General features: G+C 42.8%; 1 protein-coding gene across 1 annotated transcript; it reads left to right on the top strand.

The window, feature by feature from the left end:
* The first annotated feature begins 13,381 nt into the window (after window positions 1-13,381).
* Window positions 13,382-23,414, top strand: ilf2 (interleukin enhancer binding factor 2). The gene is made up of 15 exons (XM_080786947.1): window positions 13,382-13,498; window positions 14,550-14,609; window positions 15,205-15,247; window positions 15,857-15,961; window positions 16,297-16,374; window positions 16,939-17,041; window positions 17,497-17,562; window positions 17,818-17,934; window positions 18,799-18,877; window positions 19,062-19,149; window positions 19,764-19,825; window positions 20,319-20,433; window positions 20,569-20,659; window positions 21,481-21,643; window positions 23,174-23,414. The coding sequence occupies exons 1-14, from the start codon at window positions 13,494-13,496 to the stop codon at window positions 21,630-21,632; spliced, it is 1,164 nt and encodes a 387-aa protein (XP_080643073.1). The 5' UTR covers window positions 13,382-13,493; the 3' UTR covers window positions 21,633-21,643; window positions 23,174-23,414.
* Window positions 23,415-24,687: the final 1,273 nt, after the last annotated feature.

Raw genomic sequence — 24,687 nt, 5'->3', positions numbered from 1 at the left:
GTGTAAAAATAAGTAATTAAATAACATAAAAAAGGTATCTAAATGGTTATTGCTATTCACTGGAGTGCATGGACTTTATAAAGTGGACACTGGACAAAAGACGGCTCCGCGAGGCAACTATCTGGACATACCCACGCGTCCGGGGAGATGTCCTCTACCACCCCACAGTCTCCGCTAAGCGGGAGAGGTGTAAAATTCAGAGCAGCAGACCTTCTATTGGGGTCAACACTCAAAAAAGTGCCGTTTCCAGACCCAGAATGGACACTGGACAAAGAGGCCTCCGCGAGGCAACTATCTGGACATACCCACGCGTCCGGGGAGATGTCCTCTACCACCCCATAGTCTCCGCTAAGCGGGAGAGGTGTAAAATTCAGAGCAGCAGACCTTCTATTGGGGTCAACACTCAAAAAAGTGCCGTTTCCAGACCCAGAATGGACACTGGACAAAGAGGCCTCCGCGAGGCAACTATCTGGACATACCCACGCGTCCGGGGAGATGTCCTCTACCACACCCCAGTCTCCGCTAAGCGGGAGAGGTGTAAAATTCAGAGCAGCAGACCTTCTATTGGGGTCAATACTCAAAAAAGTGCCGTTTCCAGACCCAGAATGGACACTGGACAAAGAGGCCTCCGCGAGGCAACTATCTGGACATACCCACGCGTTCAGGGAGATGTCCTGTACCACACCCCAGTCTCCGCTAAGCGGGAGAGGTGTAAAATTCACAGCAGCAGAGCTTCTAATGGGGTCAATGCAAAAATATGTACCGTTTCCGGACCCAGACTGGACACTGGACAAAAGACGGCTCCGCGAGGCAACTATCTGGACATACCCACGCGTCCGGGGAGATGTCCTCTACCACCCCACAGTCTCCGCTAAGCGGGAGAGGTGTAAAATTCAGAGCAGCAGAGCTTCTACTGGGGTCAATGCAAAAAAAAATACCGTTTCCGGACCCAGACTGGACACTGGACAAAAGACGGCTCCGCGAGGCAACTATCTGGACATACCCACGCGTTCAGGGACATGTCCTGTACCACACCCCAGTCTCCGCTAAGCGGGAGAGGTGTAAAATTCACAGCAGCAGAGCTTCTAATGGGGTCAATGCAAAAAAATGTACCGTTTCCGGACCCAGACTGGACACTGGACAAAAGACGGCTCCGCGAGGCAACTATCTGGACATACCCACGCGTTCAGGGAGATGTCCTGTACCACACCCCAGTCTCCGCTAAGCGGGAGAGGTGTAAAATTCACAGCAGCAGAGCTTCTAATGGGGTCAATGCAAAAATATGTACCGTTTCCGGACCCAGACTGGACACTGGACAAAAGACGGCTCCGCGAGGCAACTATCTGGACATACCCACGCGTCCGGGGAGATGTCCTCTACCACCCCACAGTCTCCGCTAAGCGGGAGAGGTGTAAAATTCAGAGCAGCAGAGCTTCTACTGGGGTCAATGCAAAAAAAAATACCGTTTCCGGACCCAGACTGGACACTGGACAAAAGACGGCTCCGCGAGGCAACTATCTGGACATACCCACGCGTTCAGGGACATGTCCTGTACCACACCCCAGTCTCCGCTAAGCGGGAGAGGTGTAAAATTCACAGCAGCAGAGCTTCTAATGGGGTCAATGCAAAAAAATGTACCGTTTCCGGACCCAGACTGGACACTGGACAAAAGACGGCTCCGCGAGGCAACTATCTGGACATACCCACGCGTCCGGGGAGATGTCCTCTACCACCCCACAGTCTCCGCTAAGCGGGAGAGGTGTAAAATTCAGAGCAGCAGAGCTTCTACTGGGGTCAATGCAAAAAAAAATACCGTTTCCGGACCCAGACTGGACACTGGACAAAAGACGGCTCCGCGAGGCAACTATCTGGACATACCGACGCGTTCAGGGACATGTCCTGTACCACACCCCAGTCTCCGCTAAGCGGGAGAGGTGTAAAATTCACAGCAGCAGAGCTTCTAATGGGGTCAATGCAAAAAAAATGTACCGTTTCCGGACCCAGACTGGACACTGGACAAAAGACGGCTCCGCGAGGCAACTATCTGGACATACCCACGCGTCCGGGGAGATGTCCTCTACCACCCCACAGTCTCCGCTAAGCGGGAGAGGTGTAAAATTCAGAGCAGCAGACCTTCTATTGGGGTCAACACTCAAAAAAGTGCCGTTTCCAGACCCAGAATGGACACTGGACAAAGAGGCCTCCGCGAGGCAACTATCTGGACATACCCACGCGTCCGGGGAGATGTCCTCTACCACCCCACAGTCTCCGCTAAGCGGGAGAGGTGTAAAATTCAGAGCAGCAGAGCTTCTATTGGGGTCAACACTCAAAAAAGTGCCGTTTCCAGACCCAGAATGGACACTGGACAAAGAGGCCTCCGCGAGGCAACTATCTGGACATACCCACGCGTCCGGGGAGATGTCCTCTACCACCCCACAGTCTCCGCTAAGCGGGAGAGGTGTAAAATTCAGAGCAGCAGACCTTCTATTGGGGTCAACACTCAAAAAAGTGCCGTTTCCAGACCCAGAATGGACACTGGACAAAGAGGCCTCCGCGAGGCAACTATCTGGACATACCCACGCGTCCGGGGAGATGTCCTCTACCACCCCACAGTCTCCGCTAAGCGGGAGAGGTGTAAAATTCAGAGCAGCAGACCTTCTATTGGGGTCAACACTCAAAAAAGTGCCGTTTCCAGACACAGAATGGACACTGGACAAAGAGGCCTCCGCGAGGCAACTATCTGGACATACCCACGCGTCCGGGGAGATGTCCTCTACCACCCCACAGTCTCCGCTAAGCGGGAGAGGACTGAGAAGCTACTTTAATAGTTTAGTAGTCACAGATTTGATAAATAAAGCTTTGGAAAATAAACAAGTGTACAGACCACAGCTACTAGTATCAGTTTGTGTTATGAAATGAGGGCAACTGTCATAACTCTCATATCTAAATGTGATAGCCATACCTCTACCATGAATTGCAAAATACTGTAAGGCTAAGTATTTTTGCAGTGGACCAAATACATTAACCAGTTCTTGTTCAGGACTGAATCCATTAGAACAACATCCAAGCCCTTACCAAAAAGCAGTTTATAAAAGTGTACTAAGTATACTTAAGGTAAAAGGTGCTTGCTTTAAAGGTATTCAACTAATGTATTTTCACACACACATTGGCTTCTTTGGCAGTGTTCATGTGCAGGAAGACAGCACTAGTGTAGATGAATCACATTTAAATCAAACCAACAGTGTTCATGTGCAGCCGATAAAGCCTGAAAAGAATAGCAGTGTTCATGTGCAGGAAGACAGCACTAGTGTAGATGAATCACATTTAAATCAAACCAACAGTGTTCATGTGCCTATAAAGCCAGTTGTTGGAGTTGAGGAAGACAGCACTAGTGTAGATGAATCACATTTAAATCAAACCAACAGTGTTCATGTGCAGCCGATAAAGCCTGAAAAGAATAGCAGTGTTCATGTGCAGGAAGACAGCACTAGTGTAGATGAATCACATTTAAATCAAACCAACAGTGTTCATGTGCAGCCTATAAAGCCTGAAAAGAATAGCACTGTACATAATCAGTCTGTACAGACTCTGAGTCTAGATGCTGTAGAAATAGATCACTCGTATAGCACTGTACATAATCATTCTGTACAGACTCTGAGTCTAGATGCTGTAGAAATAGATCACTCGTATAGCACTGTACATAATCATTCTGTACAGACTCTGAGTCTAGATGCTGTAGAAATAGATCACTCGTATAGCACTGTACCTAATCAGTCTGTACAGACTCTGAGTCTAGATGATGGTACTGTTCAGAGTGTCATGGGACTATCTAGTGCTACATTAGGACCCTTCAAACACAGTGCCATTGAACCTACTACCTTTACTTTGAAGTCTTCAGAATGGGACACTGTAAACTCCTTAAGAGTCAAAGGACATAGACATTTTAAGATGTATGAATGGCAAGAGCTGTTTGCCAGCAAAGTCAAGGAATCTAATCCATACTGTATAATCCGTTTTGTTAATCACCACTGTTCTACCGCTGTCGTTAGAAAATCAAGCAAGCCATGTCTGACAATCAATGGCGCCTGTCGGCATACTTCATGTGAGATGACCTTTAAAATACATCTCCATTCATTCGAAGACGGCATATTTCATGTAGCTTACACTGGCAACATATATCACACAAAGGACAAATTGAGAGGTAGATACATTAGAAGCACAGAGCGTGCAAACTTGGGTAGATCAATGATGAACCGATTTGCACATAATGCTTACATTGAGGCAGTGAACAATGCAGACCCAAGGTCTTTAATAGCTGGAAATCGTAGTGGAGTTGGCAAAGACACTTCTTTGTACAGGCAGGTCAAATATGAACAGCGGAAACAAGGATGGAAGGATAACAGTGAGATCAAAGCTTTGATGGACCTTAAAAAAGAATGGGAGGATAAAGACACAGACAGTGTTGTTGTAAAAGGATTCATTCAAGTTATTAAAGTTAGTCCCCTTAAGGTTATATGTTTCAGTGAAGCAGGAGTGAAACTGTGGCACAATGCGACCGCACAATGTGCCGCATCATGGGATGCCACAGGGGGGATCATTAAGACTAAACTAACAGAGAAAAGGATTTTGTATTATGAAATTATAGTAAGTTCATTTAATTCATCAACTCCTGTTGCATTCATGATCTCTGAAGAACATACTCAATCGGCTATAGAGGAACTACTCACACAATTGAGATGCAAAGAGAAGGAGATATTTGGTATAAACACAACACCGATTCAGATTAATAGTGACAGGTCCATAGTGCTTTTAAAAGCCAGTATGCGTATCTTCAATCAAGATAGCATGAGTATGTACTTGTTACGCTGCTGGAGAATAGTGGTAGGAAAGGCAGATAACAAAGATTTAGATTTCTGTACCATAAGGGCATGTAAAAGTCATTTGATGAAACAGGCAAGTCACATTTGCAAACAACAGTACATACACAGAGATAAGAGGTATAATATGGCTATGTACATCTTCAGCACTTTAGTTAATGCCAAAACACTACAACAAACAAGTACAATAGTACGAGCTGCTTGTATTGTACTTGGTAGTAAAAGGAACTCCAGCGTGGTGCAAGCCAGTCTTGACACCATCATTTCTGAGACACAGAATCTAGCGCCACAGAAAGAAAATGTTGATGCAAAGCATGATCAGCAAGACAGTCCATATGACACTGTGATTGATCATGACTTCTTTGGTGATTTTGAGGATGTCAGTGAAAGTACATCTCCCTTCAAAAAACATTTTGAAACAGTAAGGACTGAAGCCAATGAAGCAATGAAAACCACCAATGACACAGGTGAAAATACCTACCATGGGGAACTGATTTTAAACAAGCTGTTCAAGATGCTCTCAACTATTCCAATATGGTCAGATCTCCTCTCAGGTGATTTGCAGAGATTCTCTGGAGCCTATGCTGCACAAATAAACCTGTGTAAGAAAAGCACAGCTATTTCTGAGGCCACATTCAAAAACACAAAAGTGTTGCTTTTACGAAATGAGAAACACAGACTTGACGAATGTGTACAGCGCATGCGCTTATTTTACAACCAGTCAGCCATAGATTTCTGTGACAAAGCAGCATACAGAACAACACAGGTAGAGTGCGTAAACCCAGCACCACCTGTAGAAAATTGGAACAAAAAACGAAAATTGCCAAAACATCTTAGGGGCTCTTATCAACACCGGCCATCCCCACATTCAAAGATGTTCTTACAAAATCAAAGCTCAGCAAGTGTGCCAGACAAAACAAAGCCACAAAGCAGAGGCACAGAGACAGGATTTTGCAATAGTATATGCAGGTTTGCAAATAATGAAAATAATTGTTGGCTAAATGCAACTCTACAATCTATACTGCATCTACAAGTAGTACAAGATAAATTGAAACCATTGACACCTACTTCGATGGTTCAGTTGTCATCTATGCCGGGGAATTTAGCAGCTCTCATTCAAGCGTTTTTTCAAAATCCAGGTCACACATTTGATTGCAAAACAATCTGTGGTGTCACTCAACAACTAGTGAATAGCATCCCAGACTTGGCTTTAGGAATGCACAATGACCCATTAGATTTTATACACAAACTAGTAGTTTGGTTGAGTATGTGTGGTGTCCACACAGTTGTTCAAGCAAAACATACAGACATCTGTACATTCTGTGCCTGGACAGTTGAAAGCAATTCTTCTATTACTAATATTTTTGCATTACCGCTGCCACAGAAAAGAGAGTCCCTCAATTCTCTTTTCGAACACTCAATCATGGAAGGTGTAAGTCCAGACAAATGTACAACATGTGGTTGTGATATGAAGCGACAAATATGTTGGAATGACTCTCCCGATTTCATTACTCTTTCTCTGTCGCGTGTTACTGATCGTGGGGCGGTGAGCCGCAAGCATGTAGAAGCATCTGGTGTAATCGAAATTCCTATTTGTGATGGCGGTAAAATTAAGTATAAGTTGGCCTCAATCATTTGTCATATAGGCTCTATGGCCAAAACTGGACACTTTTGGGCAGACTTGATTTATGACAATGTTGTAATTAAAGCAAATGACACAATGATAGAAATCTTACCAGCAGCAAATGCTGTGCGAGAGTCAAAAATAAATGGGTGCTTATATTTCTATGTGAAATGTGGTGATGCTGGCATCACAATAGACAAGGATAATAACAGAACAATAACGGAGGACAATTTGGAAGAAGATGATGTGGTTTTATGCAATGAAAGTCTAAATGACAATATGTGTGAACCCATACCATTACCAATTCTAACATTTCTACAACAGACATCTGCTTTCAAAAAATGTCACACACGGCTTGAAGAAGCAGCAGCACAGGACTCAACATTTAGACGGAAACTTGATAAATTCAATCTAGCCAACACATCAGTGTCATTAGTGTCTCAGAAATGTTCTAGGACAGACGTATGCACCATATTAAACAGCTTTGTAGAATACACACTTCGGTCTCCTTTCCTTGGAGATGACCTGCTTTGCCTGAAAAGTCTTAGTCTGTATAGTTGTACTCAATGTGGTGACAAGGCCTTGCCATCTACAAAGAACATGTCACAATTCATAGTGCAGCCACTTGACGTGTCACAAAAAGGCATCTTAGACACTATTGCACAAATATTACCTGCTCAATCTGAACAATGTGAAACATGTCAGCAGGAAAAGAGCTTATCAACATATGAAGTAATTAACAGCCCACAGACCTTACTTCTCCTGTTAAGAGTTGGCACAAAAATTCCAACTACGTTCAATTTATCCTGTCTGTACCACCAAAATGAGTATGCTTTGACCAGTATGTGTGTATTTTTCGACAGGCCACCATATGCGACATTGTACATCCGTATAGATGATAAATGGCATATCTGGACAAATGAATCGAATGACACAGCAGGCTATACCTTTGAGCTGATGCAAAGAGCATCCGCTCAACAGCACAACAATACATTAGGCACAAGTAGTTTCTATGTCGTGTCATACGAGAAAATAAAAAGTAAAGAAATAATCAAGTTTCGTCAGGACAAACAAATGCATAAATGCACAGACAGATGCAATCAACGCACACAAGTGACACCCATTCCAAAGCTAGAGGTAACTCCTTCACCTGACTTAGCTTGCGTAGAGAAAGCTAACGGGTGGCTGTGTGATAAGACAATCGATCAGTACCATCAGCTCTTGCTATCTCATCTTGTTGACAAAAGGGCATATATTTGTCCCAGCATTTTTGTAAGCCAACAGTTAATGAGTCTTTATTGTGGTGACATCAGCATACTACCAGATGTACCAAGAACATCACAGAATTGGTGGAGATATGAGTTGGTAATATTGCCAGTCAACCTCCAAAAGACTCATTGGGGAGCAATTGTCATAGATTTCTCTAAAAAGACAGTGGAGGGTGATAGCATAGTCTTAGATGTTGTTCTAATGGATTCAGTCCATACGTATGAACAAGACCTGGTTAATGTATTTGGTCCACTGCAAAAATACTTAGCCTTACAGTATTTTGCAATTCATGGTAGAGGTATGAATATCACATTTAGATATGAGTGTTATGACAGTTGCCCTCATTTCATAACACAAACTGACAACAGTAGCTGTGGTCTCTACACTTGTTTATTTTCCAAAGCTGTTCTGTTTGATGTGAGTCTCAACACTTTCCAAACAGAGACTGAAAAGCGAGATATCATATTGTATGAGCTGACAGGAAAAAATGTATTGCTATGAGTACATAGTTTAAGTACTGCACTGCACTAAAAGGCTCTGTTTTATCTATGTTGTAGGAGAACTTCGACAATGGAGGATGCGAGGGACGCCAAATGACACGTCCCCACGTGATTTAATCCAATAGTGCTTACTGTGATCATCTAAAAACAAACGTTTGAAATGTTTGGACTGAGCTGGTTTTGCTTTAAAAGTACATCTAACTTTTGATCAATTTGTGTGTGTGTGTGTGTGTGTGTGTACAATGTTTGCACTTAATGTTTGCAGTGATGCTTTGCACTATACCTTTTTATACATTTGAGTGATGTGTGCACTTAGGTACATTGCATGTTGTACCATATTATACATTTGAGTGACGTTTGCATTGAGGTACATTGCATGTTGTACCATATTATACATTTGAGTAACGTTTGCACTTGGTACATTGCACGTCTTACCTTTTTATACATTTGAGTAATGTATGCACTTATAGGTACGTTGCACTTATAGTACCATTTTGTACTTTTGAGTGATGTTTGCACTGATTGACTTTGTAGTTTTTGCATGTTTTGCATGTTTGAATAATGTTTGCTGTATTAACACAGATGCGCACACACATGCAGTAAATTGATCAAATCTGTGACTACTAAACTATTAAAGTAGCTTCTCAGTCCACATTAAGACAAATTGTGATGTTTAAAAACAAATATTGTAGGGATTTGGAAACTTTAAAATGAGCGTTTTATTTCTGATTGTGATGACCATTATTTTGAAGAGTGATTTTTTCTTCTTCTGTGTAACAGTGAATGAAACTGTATGCCTTTTTCTTTCCATTGAATTGATTGATTGAATGATTAATTAAAAGGTATTTATTTCTAACTTTCAAAGCCTTGTCTGTATTCTTTTATTCTTTTATAAATGTAATGCTTGGAGAGGGCCACTTTATATATACAACGATCAATCGTTGTCACCTCATCTATATCTGGGGCAGGAATGTACAGCACTGTAAAAATAAGCTATTACTGTTAATGGCCCATCTACATAGTGAATGACATTGTTATTCATGCTGACATTAGTGTTCAAACACCAGTAATTACCAAAATAATTAGTATTACTTTGCAATTGCAATTGCATGCAGCCAGCTATGAGCTATGAGTTGGTAATATAGTTGGTGACATTTTGTATATATCACCGTTGCCAAACAAATATGAACGGGACTAGACTAGAAAGCCAAAAACCAAAGAAGCCAATGTGTGTGTGAAAATACATTAGTTGAATACCTTTAAAGCAAGCACCTTTTACCTTAAGTATACTTAGTACACTTTTATAAACTGCTTTTTGGTAAAGGCTTGGATGTTGTTCTAATGGATTCAGTCCTGAACAAGAACTGGTTAATGTATTTGGTCCACTGCAAAAATACTTAGCCTTACAGTATTTTGCAATTCATGGTAGAGGTATGGCTAATGTATGTTAATGGCCCATCTAACATTACCATTGTCATTCATTGTCAATTGACATTAGTGTTCAAACACCAGTAATTAGGTCTGGGTCCGGAAACGGTACATTTTTTTGCATTGACCCCATTAGAAGCTCTGCTGCTGTGAATTTTACACCTCTCCCGCTTAGCGGAGACTGGGGTGTGGTACAGGACATCTCCCTGAACGCGTGGGTATGTCCAGATAGTTGCCTCGCGGAGGCCTCTTTGTCCAGTGTCCATTCTGTGTCTGGAAACGGCACTTTTTTGAGTGTTGACCCCAATAGAAGCTCTGCTGCTCTGAATTTTACACCTCTCCCGCTTAGCGGAGACTGTGGGGTGGTAGAGGACATCTCCCCGGACGCGTGGGTATGTCCAGATAGTTGCCTCGCGGAGCCGTCTTTTGTCCAGTGTCCAGTCTGGGTCCGGAAACGGTACATTTTTTTGCATTGACCCCATTAGAAGCTCTGCTGCTGTGAATTTTACACCTCTCCCGCTTAGCGGAGACTGGGGTGTGGTACAGGACATCTCCCTGAACGCGTGGGTGTGTCCAGATAGTTGCCTCGCGGAGGCCTCTTTTGTCCAGTGTCCAGTCTGGGTCCGGAAACGGTATTTTTTTTTGCATTGACCCCAGTAGAAGCTCTGCTGCTCTGAATTTTACACCTCTCCCGCTTAGCGGAGACTGTGGGGTGGTAGAGGACATCTCCCCGGACGCGTGGGTATGTCCAGATAGTTGCCTCGCGGAGCCGTCTTTTGTCCAGTGTCCAGTCTGGGTCCGGAAACGGTACATTTTTTTGCATTGACCCCATTAGAAGCTCTGCTGCTGTGAATTTTACACCTCTCCCGCTTAGCGGAGACTGGGGTGTGGTACAGGACATCTCCCTGAACGCGTGGGTGTGTCCAGATAGTTGCCTCGCGGAGGCCTCTTTGTCCAGTGTCCAGTCTGGGTCCGGAAACGGTACATTTTTTTGCATTGACCCCAGTAGAAGCTCTGCTGCTCTGAATTTTACACCTCTCCCGCTTAGCGGAGACTGTGGGGTGGTAGAGGACATCTCCCCGGACGCGTGGGTATGTCCAGATAGTTGCCTCGCGGAGCCGTCTTTTGTCCAGTGTCCAGTCTGGGTCCGGAAACGGTACATTTTTTTGCATTGACCCCATTAGAAGCTCTGCTGCTGTGAATTTTACACCTCTCCCGCTTAGCGGAGACTGGGGTGTGGTACAGGACATCTCCCTGAACGCGTGGGTGTGTCCAGATAGTTGCCTCGCGGAGGCCTCTTTGTCCAGTGTCCATTCTGTGTCTGGAAACGGCACTTTTTTGAGTGTTGACCCCAATAGAAGGTCTGCTGCTCTGAATTTTACACCTCTCCCGCTTAGCGGAGACTGTGGGGTGGTAGAGGACATCTCCCCGGACGCGTGGGTATGTCCAGATAGTTGCCTCGCGGAGCCGTCTTTTGTCCAGTGTCCAGTCTGGGTCCGGAAACGGTACATTTTTTTGCATTGACCCCATTAGAAGCTCTGCTGCTGTGAATTTTACACCTCTCCCGCTTAGCGGAGACTGGGGTGTGGTACAGGACATCTCCCTGAACGCGTGGGTGTGTCCAGATAGTTGCCTCGCGGAGCCGTCTTTTGTCCAGTGTCCAGTCTGGGTCCGGAAACGGTATTTTTTTTTGCATTGACCCCAGTAGAAGCTCTGCTGCTCTGAATTTTACACCTCTCCCGCTTAGCGGAGACTGTGGGGTGGTAGAGGACATCTCCCCGGACGCGTGGGTATGTCCAGATAGTTGCCTCGCGGAGCCGTCTTTTGTCCAGTGTCCAGTCTGGGTCCGGAAACGGTACATTTTTTTGCATTGACCCCATTAGAAGCTCTGCTGCTGTGAATTTTACACCTCTCCCGCTTAGCGGAGACTGGGGTGTGGTACAGGACATCTCCCTGAACGCGTGGGTGTGTCCAGATAGTTGCCTCGCGGAGGCCTCTTTGTCCAGTGTCCATTCTGTGTCTGGAAACGGCACTTTTTTGAGTGTTGACCCCAATAGAAGGTCTGCTGCTGTGAATTTTACACCTCTCCCGCTTAGCGGAGACTGGGGTGTGGTACAGGACATCTCCCTGAACGCGTGGGTGTGTCCAGATAGTTGCCTCGCGGAGCCGTCTTTTGTCCAGTGTCCAGTCTGGGTCCGGAAACGGTATTTTTTTTTGCATTGACCCCAGTAGAAGCTCTGCTGCTCTGAATTTTACACCTCTCCCGCTTAGCGGAGACTGTGGGGTGGTAGAGGACATCTCCCCGGACGCGTGGGTATGTCCAGATAGTTGCCTCGCGGAGCCGTCTTTTGTCCAGTGTCCAGTCTGGGTCCGGAAACGGTACATTTTTTTGCATTGACCCCATTAGAAGCTCTGCTGCTGTGAATTTTACACCTCTCCCGCTTAGCGGAGACTGGGGTGTGGTACAGGACATCTCCCTGAACGCGTGGGTGTGTCCAGATAGTTGCCTCGCGGAGGCCTCTTTGTCCAGTGTCCATTCTGTGTCTGGAAACGGCACTTTTTTGAGTGTTGACCCCAATAGAAGGTCTGCTGCTCTGAATTTTACACCTCTCCCGCTTAGCGGAGACTGTGGGGTGGTAGAGGACATCTCCCCGGACGCGTGGGTATGTCCAGATAGTTGCCTCGCGGAGCCGTCTTTTGTCCAGTGTCCAGTCTGGGTCCGGAAACGGTACATTTTTTTGCATTGACCCCATTAGAAGCTCTGCTGCTGTGAATTTTACACCTCTCCCGCTTAGCGGAGACTGTGGGGTGGTAGAGGACATCTCCCCGGACGCGTGGGTATGTCCAGATAGTTGCCTCGCGGAGCCGTCTTTTGTCCAGTGTCCAGTCTGGGTCCGGAAACGGTACATTTTTTTGCATTGACCCCATTAGAAGCTCTGCTGCTGTGAATTTTACACCTCTCCCGCTTAGCGGAGACTGGGGTGTGGTACAGGACATCTCCCTGAACGCGTGGGTGTGTCCAGATAGTTGCCTCGCGGAGGCCTCTTTGTCCAGTGTCCATTCTGTGTCTGGAAACGGCACTTTTTTGAGTGTTGACCCCAATAGAAGGTCTGCTGCTCTGAATTTTACACCTCTCCCGCTTAGCGGAGACTGTGGGGTGGTAGAGGACATCTCCCCGGACGCGTGGGTATGTCCAGATAGTTGCCTCGCGGAGCCGTCTTTTGTCCAGTGTCCAGTCTGGGTCCGGAAACGGTATTTTTTTTTGCATTGACCCCAGTAGAAGCTCTGCTGCTCTGAATTTTACACCTCTCCCGCTTAGCGGAGACTGTGGGGTGGTAGAGGACATCTCCCCGGACGCGTGGGTATGTCCAGATAGTTGCCTCGCGGAGCCGTCTTTTGTCCAGTGTCCACTTTATAAAGTCCATGCACTCCAGTGATGAGCATTTATGCATTTAGATGACTTTATTATTACTATTATTATTATTTAATTACTTATTTTTACACAGAAACATAATGTGTGTCTTCTAGCATCATATAGCATCATTTAAATGCTTAATTTGTAGTTTTAATGTGCAAATGAAACTTTTTTTTCATACTCTAGAGGGTACTCTTATTTTGAAGAGATCGTCCACCGGAAGTCTTAAAACTGTTCATTAGAACTGTTCACTAGACGCTGCCGTAGACGTCACTCTCTAGCTCACCCACTGCTCACCATAAATCGTTGCAGCCCGGCGTTGAGCGCTGAAGAATTTCTCCGTTGTTTCTGTGTTTCCAGTCACCAAAACGTCGTACGCAATGAGGTGACTATGATACTTTACATGTGTATTTATATAAACGTCAATAACATGGACACGAGGACGGGACGTAGTTTATATGTAGTAATAATAAGCAGCTAGCTGTTGGCTAAACCGCGCGTGCAGCGTGAGATGGAAGAGGAGGCCTTGTGAACACAGCTTAGCCAACGTGCTAACGCTGCTAGCTCAGCCGAATGGATGAATGGGGATGGATTTATTTAGCAAAGAAATGTCTTGGTCACTTATTATTCTATTTTTAAAACATTTTCGTAATGGCAAATAAGCTCACAACGCGTCGTGGGCTTGATCCTCGGGGGTTTTACTATTTTCACAAGCAAGCATAAGCACGAGAGAATGAATGGGTTCAAATGGGGGTGGTGTGTGGCAACAAAGCAGCCGACCTAACACTAGTGGACAGACGGCCGATGCTATATCGATATATCGGGATATTTGGTCAACATTTTATATTTTCCCTAGCCCCAAAGTCCCACTCCTACACTTGGTGTCTAATATTTAGGAGTAGGACCCACAATGCTCACAGCACATCAAATAGTGCTGTGCTTTTAATGCACATACTAGGTATGTTTTTTCTTGGGTGGCATACATACTTTATGTATATATATTTTTGTTAACTAACATGTTATTTCTGCTACAATGTTGAGAAAGAACCAAAAAAATTGAAAATGACTTGTATACTCCTAATCTATGTAAGATCGATTTTTGATTAAATACTTTATTAATTAACAGTTTGGAGGAGAAAAAAAAACCCCACCGCAAGCCGAGGGCTTATTTCCATTGAGGTCCTGTGTGTTAGATTCATTGAGAAATTTAAAAACATACAATAGGCTATATAGTATATACAATAGTTTGATTATTTTCTTAATTCAGTTTAATTTAATTTAATAACTGAAACTTCTTTTATATAATCAATAAATCGATTAATTTCATTAGCCACTGAAGTATTTCATGCAAGGCTTCTATTGTTGTTATACATTACATTCTGATTCAAGTGTTTCCATATTTCAAGTTGCTAAATCATGTCTTTTTGTCTCCACAGAGGCGATCGGGGCCGGGGAAGGGGAGGTCGCTTCGGCTCCCGTGGAGGACTCGTACAGGGGTAAATGACAAATGTTGTTCCTCTGTTACACTGCATCTATTCATTGTTAACACTCCGATTGCCCGGGGTTATTTAATCCATTAAATCATAGCGCACAGCGATTTATAGCAGTGGAGCACTTTTCCCGATGGACCGGATGTGGATGTAGCAGCTAAATGTAGCCAAAACACTCTAGAGCCGATCGACAACAACGGGAGGTTTTATTAATTCTATCGCGACTAGTGACTGGACCGTGGTTGGCCGTCTAACACAGGATCTTTTCTTAGAATTGGACGGGATGATTTAGATCGCGAGTTATTAGCGTTTTAAGATTGTCGTTCTCGTCGGCTAAACAGAGGGGTAACATCGAGTATTGCGCAACAGGCGCTCCTAGGCTGTGGAGCGATGTGATCGGTTTTCATATCAATAAACTTTTGTCTTTTGGATAAAACTTCATCCTGGGCGCTATGTGTTACTAATTTAAAGGACAGTGAACTTCGTCCTGGGCGATTGGGGTGATAACTAACTAACTAACTAACTAACTAATGTATGGCATAATTTGGCATTTATGGAATTCATGCAACTTGTATAACTTTATCCTGTTCCGTTTTTTTAGGTACCGTCCCTTTGTGCCACACATCCCGTTTGATTTTTATGTGGTGAGTAAAGGAGTATGCTTTGAGTGAACATCTGTGGTCATGTTTCTTTCAGAGAGTCAAAGTTCATCCTTATGAAAAGAGCTGGTGATGTATTATAGGAATGATGATTGAAAACAATCTGAAGTCAGGAATCAAGATCGTTTTCTTTTCTGAAGCCTTTTGCGGCTTGTGGTGTTTTCAGGGATTTTGTGGAATTAAATGATACAATTTTCACTGAATTGCCCCAGAATTAAATTTTGTACGCTAGGGTTCATCAAATAGATGGATGATGCTGAAATCAGCATAATTGAATTACCCTATTTCTTGAGTGGTTTTGTAACTTGCAAAGATCTCATATGATTGATGAAAACATTAAAAGCCTATAAATAATATTAATACGCTTTTTATCTATTCACCAATGTTATATTAGGGGCCTACAGCTATAGATAACAAGATTATTAGCAGTAGTCATGCGTTGCATTTGTTTAATGCATTTTTCTATCCTGTTGAACGGGATTGGTTGACGAATATATATGCCTCTGGTAGAATACATGCATGTCTTTCGTACTAAAAACGTTTGTTAAAATTTAGAACTGCGTTGTGCTAACCCTATGTGCTTGTTGTGTCCAGTGTGAGATGGCCTTTCCCAGAGTGAAGCCTGCGCCTGATGAGACGGCGTTCAGTGAATGTTTGCTGAAGAGAAACCAAGACCTGAGCCCCACGACAACTGAGCAGGTGACCCTACACACACCCCTATGAAACTAATTGATGAAATAACTTAATGAAACAATTTATTTATAATGGCTGTCATAAGTGAAAGGTTTCAATATGTCTCAAGATATGAAATGCCCTCACAACACGTGAGCTTGTAGATGGGCTATCTCAAATATCTTTGCATGCCACCATTGTGTGGCAAAGTAACACCGGAGTGGTTATATAGAATGCAAAATAGAGTGGTTGTTGCAAAATAGAGTGGTTGTTTCCGATGTTCTTTTGCCTCAGGAACTTGACCTGCATGTCCAAGCACTGCTGCTTTAACTCTTTGTCTTGCTTGTCTTCTCTTTGTTTAGTCTTCCATTTTGTCCCTGGTCACAAAGATCAACAACGTCATTGACAACCTTATTGTTGCTCCTGGCACCTTTGAAGTGGTGAGTCTTTATTTTTAACATGTCAAACATTAATGCAAGCCATGTAGCCTATACTGTAAGTTAACTACATTGAGTATAGGATGCAGAATACTATAATTACTAGAATCTATGCTGAATGTAATGATTGTTCCTAAAGTGTTTTTTGTCATTTTAAACATGGATAAAAATATCTTCTAAGATGAGGAATATTGAGATCGGATGCATTATTGCATATTCCAAAATGACTTATTCTTAAAATACATACGACTACTAGCGAATATTGGTAGTGTTGGTAAATGACCACATTCACAGGGGGTTTAGCTCTTATGTCACACTCATGGTGGCATAACCTCATATTTTATGCATGTTATAGGTGGAAGCTTTCAAGTTCCACAAATAAAGTATAAATCTTCAAAAACGGCACAAATAGTAGATCTATTCTACAAGTTGCTATTTGTCATATAGCGAAGTACTATATACGGCATAACCGCTTTAACTGTATACATATACCACCTTGCCTGGAGAGCAAAATGTATGAATGTTTCTTGTTGCATTGTTCACAATACTCTGCTTTCCCCCCCATAGCAAATTGAAGAGGTGCGTCAGGTGGGATCTTATAAGAAAGGTACCATGACGGCAGGACACAATGTTGCCGACCTCGTGGTCATCCTCAAGATCCTTCCCACCCGTAAGTCAACACAGAGGGTGATGTTTTCATTCAAGCTACATTTAAAGCATTATACCCTATCCGTATATTCATTTGGAGTATGTTAGCCCATTTAGGACGGGAAGCCCTTTAGGGGTTTTTACCTTTCAAGACTGGAACCCTTTTGGGGTAGTTATGTACAGGATATAGCATTTTTCTTTTTTTATATATAATTTTTGAATTTGAATTTTGAATTTTTTCAGAAAACTGGCATTTTTAGAATCTGATAATGGGTTAATACAATATATAGTACATACATCTGGCATTTATTATTATGAATTATTATGTGGTCAAGTAGGACACCTACTGGTTGACGAGAGGTATTGCATTGAATTCTGGGCGGGACATGAAAGTTCCAGATTGCAGCTTTAAACACGCACGCGCGCTCTCAGACGTTTTTGAATGTCACATCTCTGACGTATTTTGTCTCATAACAGTGGAGGCAGTCGCTGCGCTTGGCAATAAGGTAGTGGAGACCCTTCGCACACAGGACCCCGCTGAAGGTGAGTTCTGATTCTGTGTGTTATTTTAGTCCATGTGTCCAGGACCCAGAATTAACTAAAAACATGAAGTTAAAGTAATTCTCCATATTGCCATGTCTAGTTTAAAGTAATTGATATATAGACTCTCTTTACTCTGGTTTAAAACAATAATAACTACACATGTGTGTGTGTGTGTGGGGTGGGGCGGACACAAAATATTGTCAGTCAGATATTTATTTTCTTCCCATAATCCCCTTTTCTTCCTGTCATTGTCAGTGCTGTCCATGTTGACCAATGAGACGGGCTTTGAAATAAGCTCGGCTGATGCCACGGTCAAGATTCTCATCACCACTGTACCCCCAAATCTGCGCAAGCTGGACCCTGAGCTGCACTGTATGTATCCACACGCATGAACTCATTCACACAATAGTACTCGCATAGTGGGGTTGGAAAATATGGATTCTTAGATTAATCGTGATTAATTCATCCATTCACAAATGTCAAATTGATTATCCAGTTGACAGTGACACATCTTCCATTTGTTCTTATGAGTAAATTCATGTGTTTTCATTATGGATCATTAGAAAGCACTTTGTTTTTTAGTCACACACTCGGGTGGAAATAAATCATGTATTTGCATCGCGATGCATCTGTAATTGGATCGTAATTAGATTGTAGCCCTTCTTTTTGAGAAATGCACATATGGATGTGGACTGCTGTTATCACTTGACTAATCCAAACTGTAGACAAATCCAGAGCTGATGGTCTCGCTGTGCCTCACTGTCTGCTACGGAGGCATCCACACCCAACTAACTAACCTCTCCTGACGAAAATAAAGCAAACAGAAGTGTAATATTTCTCGTTATTTCACATGGTGATTACAAAATACAAGCCTAAAATTACTGATGAATGCAGATCCGCTAGTTTGAGCCGATACATAAACAAAATACAGGTCAACTTTTATTTTATATATTTTTCCTTTATCTAATGTAATTCTGTGCACTACACTTCCTCTGCCAACCTGTGGATGGCAACGGACTGACCTCATGCTTCCTTCTATGCATGAGGAGTCCAAGCCGCTTCTTTTCACCTGACGGGGAGTTTAGCTTTTCTTTCTTTCCATCTTTATTGTCTGCAATAAAATCCCTCTGTGCAGCGCATATTTCTGCATCGACGTCATGATACCACATGATCAAAAGAACCTGTTTAGAGGTGAACTCAATGCAGTACTTTGACTCTGGATGTTTGTGTCTACAGTGGATATCAAGGTGCTGCAGAGTGCCTTGGCTGCCATCCGTCATGCCCGTTGGTTTGAGGAGAACGCCTCTCAGTCCACGTAAGAAATCCCCTCTTTCTTATTCCAACCTGGCATCCCTGTACTGGGACATTAGAGAAAGACATTTTAATAAAATGTCAATGTTTTGAAAATGGTGAATAGAGCAATAGAGTGAATAGAGTGTGGCGGTGGCTGGGGGAACCAGCCTGTCAGATTTGTACTGAACCACTTTCTTTTCCTTCAGGGTCAAAGTGCTGATCCGTCTGTTGAAGGACCTCAGACAACGTTTCCCTGGGTTTGAACCCATGACCCCCTGGATCTTGGACTTGCTGGTGAGGCCACAGACACCTTGCTAATGATAAAACATGAGGCTATTAACTATTTGTAGTGTCCCCATTCGGTCCAAAAGTAGACCATTTAGCTATAACTGCATTGATCTGTATACAATATACAACTTATGTATGCGCACTCCCTAGAGGCCATGGAAAAACATTTGTCCCTGCATCCCTCCACATCTGCCGGTTATAGCGCCACCATGAGGCCGATTTCTGCAAAACACAATGCTGCACATGTCCTGCTCATCCAGAATTCTATCCTCAGAGACTCAGTGATCTGGCTCTGCATTTCCTCAACAAAATGAAGAAAATGGTTGCAAAATAACTAACAAACTAAAAACATGTTTATATTACTCAACATTTAACATCTCATACAGTCTTATCCTCCTGGTGGAGACCTGTGCCCAGAAGGGCACATTATCTAGTTTGCCAGCTTATGAATATTTGTTTAATATGCAGTAATTGAGCAAACCATGCCTGTATCGTTCTGACTTTTGGAGATAAAACTCGTTGATCCATGAATTTTAAGTACCTGGCAGTGGGCTATCATCCAGGTACCAGAACTAAAAAGTTGCATTCCAGTAACCATGCTTCCCTTTCTCCTCTCACAGGGTCATTCAGCAGTCATGAACAACCCTTCCAGGCAGCCGCTGACCCTAAACGTGGCTTATAGGTTCGTAACCTTGTACAGTTAACGCTAGGCCAGTCACAATTATTACGTCATCGTCTAATTGCAATTATTTAGCATGTTGAAAAATGTTCATGCATTTTCAAATTGCAGATCTACAAGCTTGCAGTGTAGATCTGTGTTGTAAGCTTGTAGATCAGTATGTATTTGAAAGTATAAAATTAAGAGTCTGTCATTTATTTGTATATTTCAGTTGTCATATCTGCTCTGTGCAATTTGATTATGAAGCCTAAAAAGGCAAATGGAAATATAATTTGTAATGTTCAATGCCCAAAAGTAAATTGAAATTATTTGTATGACAATTAATCGTCAACTTTAATTTTGCAATCATGACAGCCCTAATTTAGACATAATTCATTCTTCTGGAAGATTATTTGGAATTTAGAATGATAGATTAACTTTAGGTCAAGCTTTCCTCTGTGGTCACGGTGTAAACCAGTCTTCTTGACTTTGGTCTCCTGTTTGGTTGCTTTTCTAGACGTTGCCTTCAGATGCTCGCTGCTGGACTCTTCCTGCCCGGATCAGTGGGCATCACGGACCCCTGTGAGAGTGGAAACCACAGAGTGCACACTGTCATGACTCTGGAACAGCAGGTACATCTGCTTGTCACCATCTGCCCTCCACATTATTTATTTCATAGGATCTCTGTCCTCGTCGGGTTTACTAGAACAGGGCATTGTTCTTGTTCTTTTATAACTGACTGACGTATCATTATTTATTTTATCCAGGACATGGTGTGTTTCACAGCCCAGACTCTGGTGAGGGTTCTGTCTCATGGAGGCTACAGGAAGATCCTAGGCCTGGAAGGAGACGCCAGCTGTAAGTTGATTTCCTTTACTAAATGCATGCACGCTTTCACTGTCAACACTTTGAGTGCCACCTTGTGGCCAAAAGTCTTAGTGCTTGGGTGCCACTGGATACAGGCAGATCTTATTATGATGCACTTTTCCACTAGCTTAAATGCATGTACCATTAGTGCTAGCAAGCTAATGCAATGTCCATCTTTCTTTAGAAACGTGAATGTTCTAATCGAGATGCACCGTAAAATCAGACATGACCTCTGATCGGATAAACACGACGGACAGTGCCGTAGTTTCAGAGAAAACGGCGTCTAAAGATCGTGACTAAAACAGAAGCTAATGGGTGTGCACATGCATAAACAGTGCGGACGGGGCCCTGGAAACCAAGCCTGGCAACCGGAGTGATTCCAAAGATGGAAAGCGAGGCCTTCTTATATCAATATAAAACGCCTTAGAACGAGTATACTTGTCCTGAGCACAAATAGTTTTTATTTGATAGGAAGCATCAAATGTATTAAACATATACTATACTTCGTCGACTAATTTATTATGCGAGAATAGACTATCTACAAGCTCACACTGCATGGTATTGCAACGTGCGTGTGTGTGCTTGTAAGTCTGCTATAAATCATCCTGATTGATTTGAAGTCATATCGCTGCTGAGTCAGTACTACTACACATAGAAGAATACTATTGTAGTACGCCTTCTCTGAGCTTGAAAATTAGCAAAGGGAAGTAGGGGAGTATTTTGTAGGCAAATCCTGCCTATTTAATTTGCATTATTCATGATCTGAAAATGTACAGTACGCCGTGTTAATGGATGATATTCTGGCCTGTCAGACCTGGCATCTGAGATGTCCACATGGGACGGAGTGATCGTCACGCCGTCAGAGAAGGCGTACGAGAAGCCCCCGGAGAGGAAGGAGGAGGATGAGGAGGTGACGGAGGAAGGAGCTGACGGAGAAGACGAGAGCATGGAGACCCAGGAGTGACAAACTTTAAGGTAGGAACGTCAAGCCTCATTTATACTTGATTTATATAGTCACAGTTGGGCAGAAACCTTGTATCTTTTGTAAATCAATGCCATAATGTTATACATACTTTGCTGGGTGACCATTTTGTGCACAAATAGATCTACACCAGGGGTGCCCATTACGTCGATCGCGTTCGACCAGTCGATCGCAAGCGCTGCGCAGGTAGACCGCCCTGACATGAAAAAAAACAATCCTCGCCTCGGGCAGGCGGCGGCGCGGCGGCGGCTTTAAAACCCCCCACAATGCAGTGCCTTGTTTTCAAGTGTGGGGAATGTCGGGTCTGTTCTGTTGTTAAACAAACAAATTAAAAGGATATCTATCCATCATTGTTCATATAGCAAGATGCGCGCGGCAAAGAAGTTTCCATGCAGAGTGGGAAGAAAATTTTATTTTTCACGATGTCACATTCCAAGTCCAACTGCGTTTGCCTTACTTGAGCCCATCGCTACATTCATGTGCTTCCCATTCAGAAGCTGATGTTGATTCCATTGCCTCGAAAATAGCAACACTTTTTAACATGAACTCTTCTGCGTTGGAGAATGAGATCATGGCACTGCAGGCTGACATGCAGTTAAAGTTGCGCGCCCGCGATGGAGAGTTTTGGAACTTACTCGTGGAGGAAAAGTATCCAAACATCAGGACTTGTGCAGCCTCGCTTACAGCGTTATTTGGCTCCACATATTTATGTGAATCAGCGTTTTCCCACATGAAGATAATTAATATCGTTCCACGTTGACGGACGATCATTTGGAGGCCTGTTTAAGACTAGCTGTCAGCAGTGACTGTCCGGATTACGCAGCGTTGACGGACTCCATTCAGTGCAAGGCTGCAAGCAGTCATCTGATTAAAGGGAAAGTTCAGATTTTTTTTTACTTAAATTGTATGAAATACTTTCCATTAATATAGTGGTTGCAACTGTAGGCCTATTAATTGATTGCCAGAGTCCTGTGGTAGGAGTTCTGCTCTGGTTGAGTTGAGTGGTGCATTATTCCTTCATGTGATTGTGTATGCTTTTTATGTGTGATACTTTTAATATTTGTAACATTTTATGAGCAATATGTTATTACAAATTGTAATTGATTGACGTTATTACAAAGAGTAACTTTAACAAAATAAAGGTGGTAAATAAATAGAATTGATTTTGAAACCGTACTAATTCCTTAATGTTATTTATTTTGAGTATTTTAAGCAATGGGATAATATTTTTTTGGTTGGTAGATCACCTTGAGCTGGCAATTTTAAAAGTAGACCTCAAGTCAAAAAAGTGTGGGCACCCCTGATCTACACACACTGTGATGCGGTGTGAGCTTGTAGATCCGCTATATTGCATGACATGCTATTGTGAGTGTTTCAATATAGTTTTTGCTCCTGTATAAATTATATAACTGCCGTGTATGTTTGATTCTGGTGTAACTTAAAGCATGATTATTGGGAGTAATTCTGAGATGTTTGATGAATACAGGCAATGATCAGTTTGTATTTCTCATCTTTCATTCTAGTTCACCACAAGAAGTTTTTTTTTCTTTTCTTTTTTGGAAGTGTCCCTTGTCCCAGGCTGAAGCAACTGTCACAGGCCTCGACCAAACTGCACCAACATGTTCAACTCATCTTTGATTGCTCCCTCAATGTCCTTAGAAACAAATTAGATATTCATGTCATTGTTCAGTGTTGTTTTTTTATGGGTTGTTGTACTTTGTAAAAGCAATGACTAAATTAAAGTTTTGTTTTTTTATTATTTTAGTCGGTCTCTCTAGTTATTTTATTCTGTGTGTTTCAAAAGTGCTTCATAGATTATCAAAGATAATCACTCATCACAGACAAAGCTGAATTGTGCTTCTCCACAGACCTGTCAAAGATGACCTGAGGGGTCAGGATGGTTCATGTAACATTGCACAAGGTCAGACCTAAACCATTCAATTTTTCATAACCAAAGATCTAAGATGAGCTGAAGTGATATGGTCAACCTTCTTGTTATTGGCAAGTACTCGAGCAGCAGCGTAATCAACTGTAGACGTCTGATCGATTTTTACGGCGACCATGATTACAGTAGTCAAGTGTACAGTACATATGATGACAAAATGACCAAGGACCAAATCAACTATTCTATTTAGGCGATAAAATGACTAATGTGCAGGACAGACTAACTGTGACAGCCAGGATATGTAAATATGTTGCATTGACGCAACAAGCAGTTGCATCAACGATTTTAACTAATTTTAGTTAATCTTCCGTTCATTGTAGAGCCGTTGAGCTCCAGTGTGATTGTTTGTGATTGGGTTTGAACATATGCATCATGGTCTCTTTGGAGATTGATAAAGTGAGGTCGACCTGGACTTCTGAGCTGCCGTATGAATAATTATCAATTCATGGCTTTACTTAACAAATGCTTACATGTGTCATGATCACTTTTAACCATTATCTATGGCAGTAAGAGGTCTGCTTAAGCACTATTTTATACTTTGTAGTGGATACAAGCTGTTGATGCTTGCTTGTATCCACTACATCTGCAAGCTCACATGATGTGCTTGCGCTGTGACTGTGAGGACCACTTTTCAACCTATCTTCATATAATGGGTCCTCACTAATGATCATGATAAAATGGCACAATATTTTTTTTCTACTCTGTCTGTCTCATAGGAGGTCTGAACAGTTCAGAAACCCGTCCACTAGTGACATCGTTAGGCAGATTTTGTTTTCCACTTTTTTATTTTTACAAAATGTTAGGATTTGTATTATCGTGAGAACGATGGCTTCCATTCCACGGGTTTCTGAATTGCCCACAAGGTGAAATGATGCATAGTACCATAGTGGCGTTGAGCCAAATGCCGATGAGGCCATATTTTCAAATGTGAAAATATTTGACAAAGATTTAGAGATGCCTGTTTTATCTGAGTCATCACTTTACTGCCTGGGAACTCTGATCCTACATACTTACCAGCTTTCTTCCCACCTATAATGTGGTGCTTTACACATGCGTGCACGCACACACACATTGTGCAGCAGGTTTGAACAA

Source organism: Protomyctophum bolini (assembly GCF_963924005.1).
Source record: "Protomyctophum bolini genome assembly, chromosome: 17".
NCBI classification, from domain to species: Eukaryota; Metazoa; Chordata; class Actinopteri; order Myctophiformes; family Myctophidae; genus Protomyctophum; species Protomyctophum bolini.
Note: the sequence above shows the minus strand (reverse complement) of the source record. Positions and strands in the feature narration are given on the sequence as shown.

Excerpts from the sequence above, each read along its gene's own strand:
- ilf2 (XM_080786947.1), top strand. Across the intron at positions 17,563-17,817 it reads CACACAGGACCCCGCTGAAG|TGCTGTCCATGTTGACCAAT; the intron begins GTGAGTTCTGAT and ends TGTCATTGTCAG. Across the intron at positions 18,878-19,061 it reads GAGAACGCCTCTCAGTCCAC|GGTCAAAGTGCTGATCCGTC; the intron begins GTAAGAAATCCC and ends CTTTTCCTTCAG.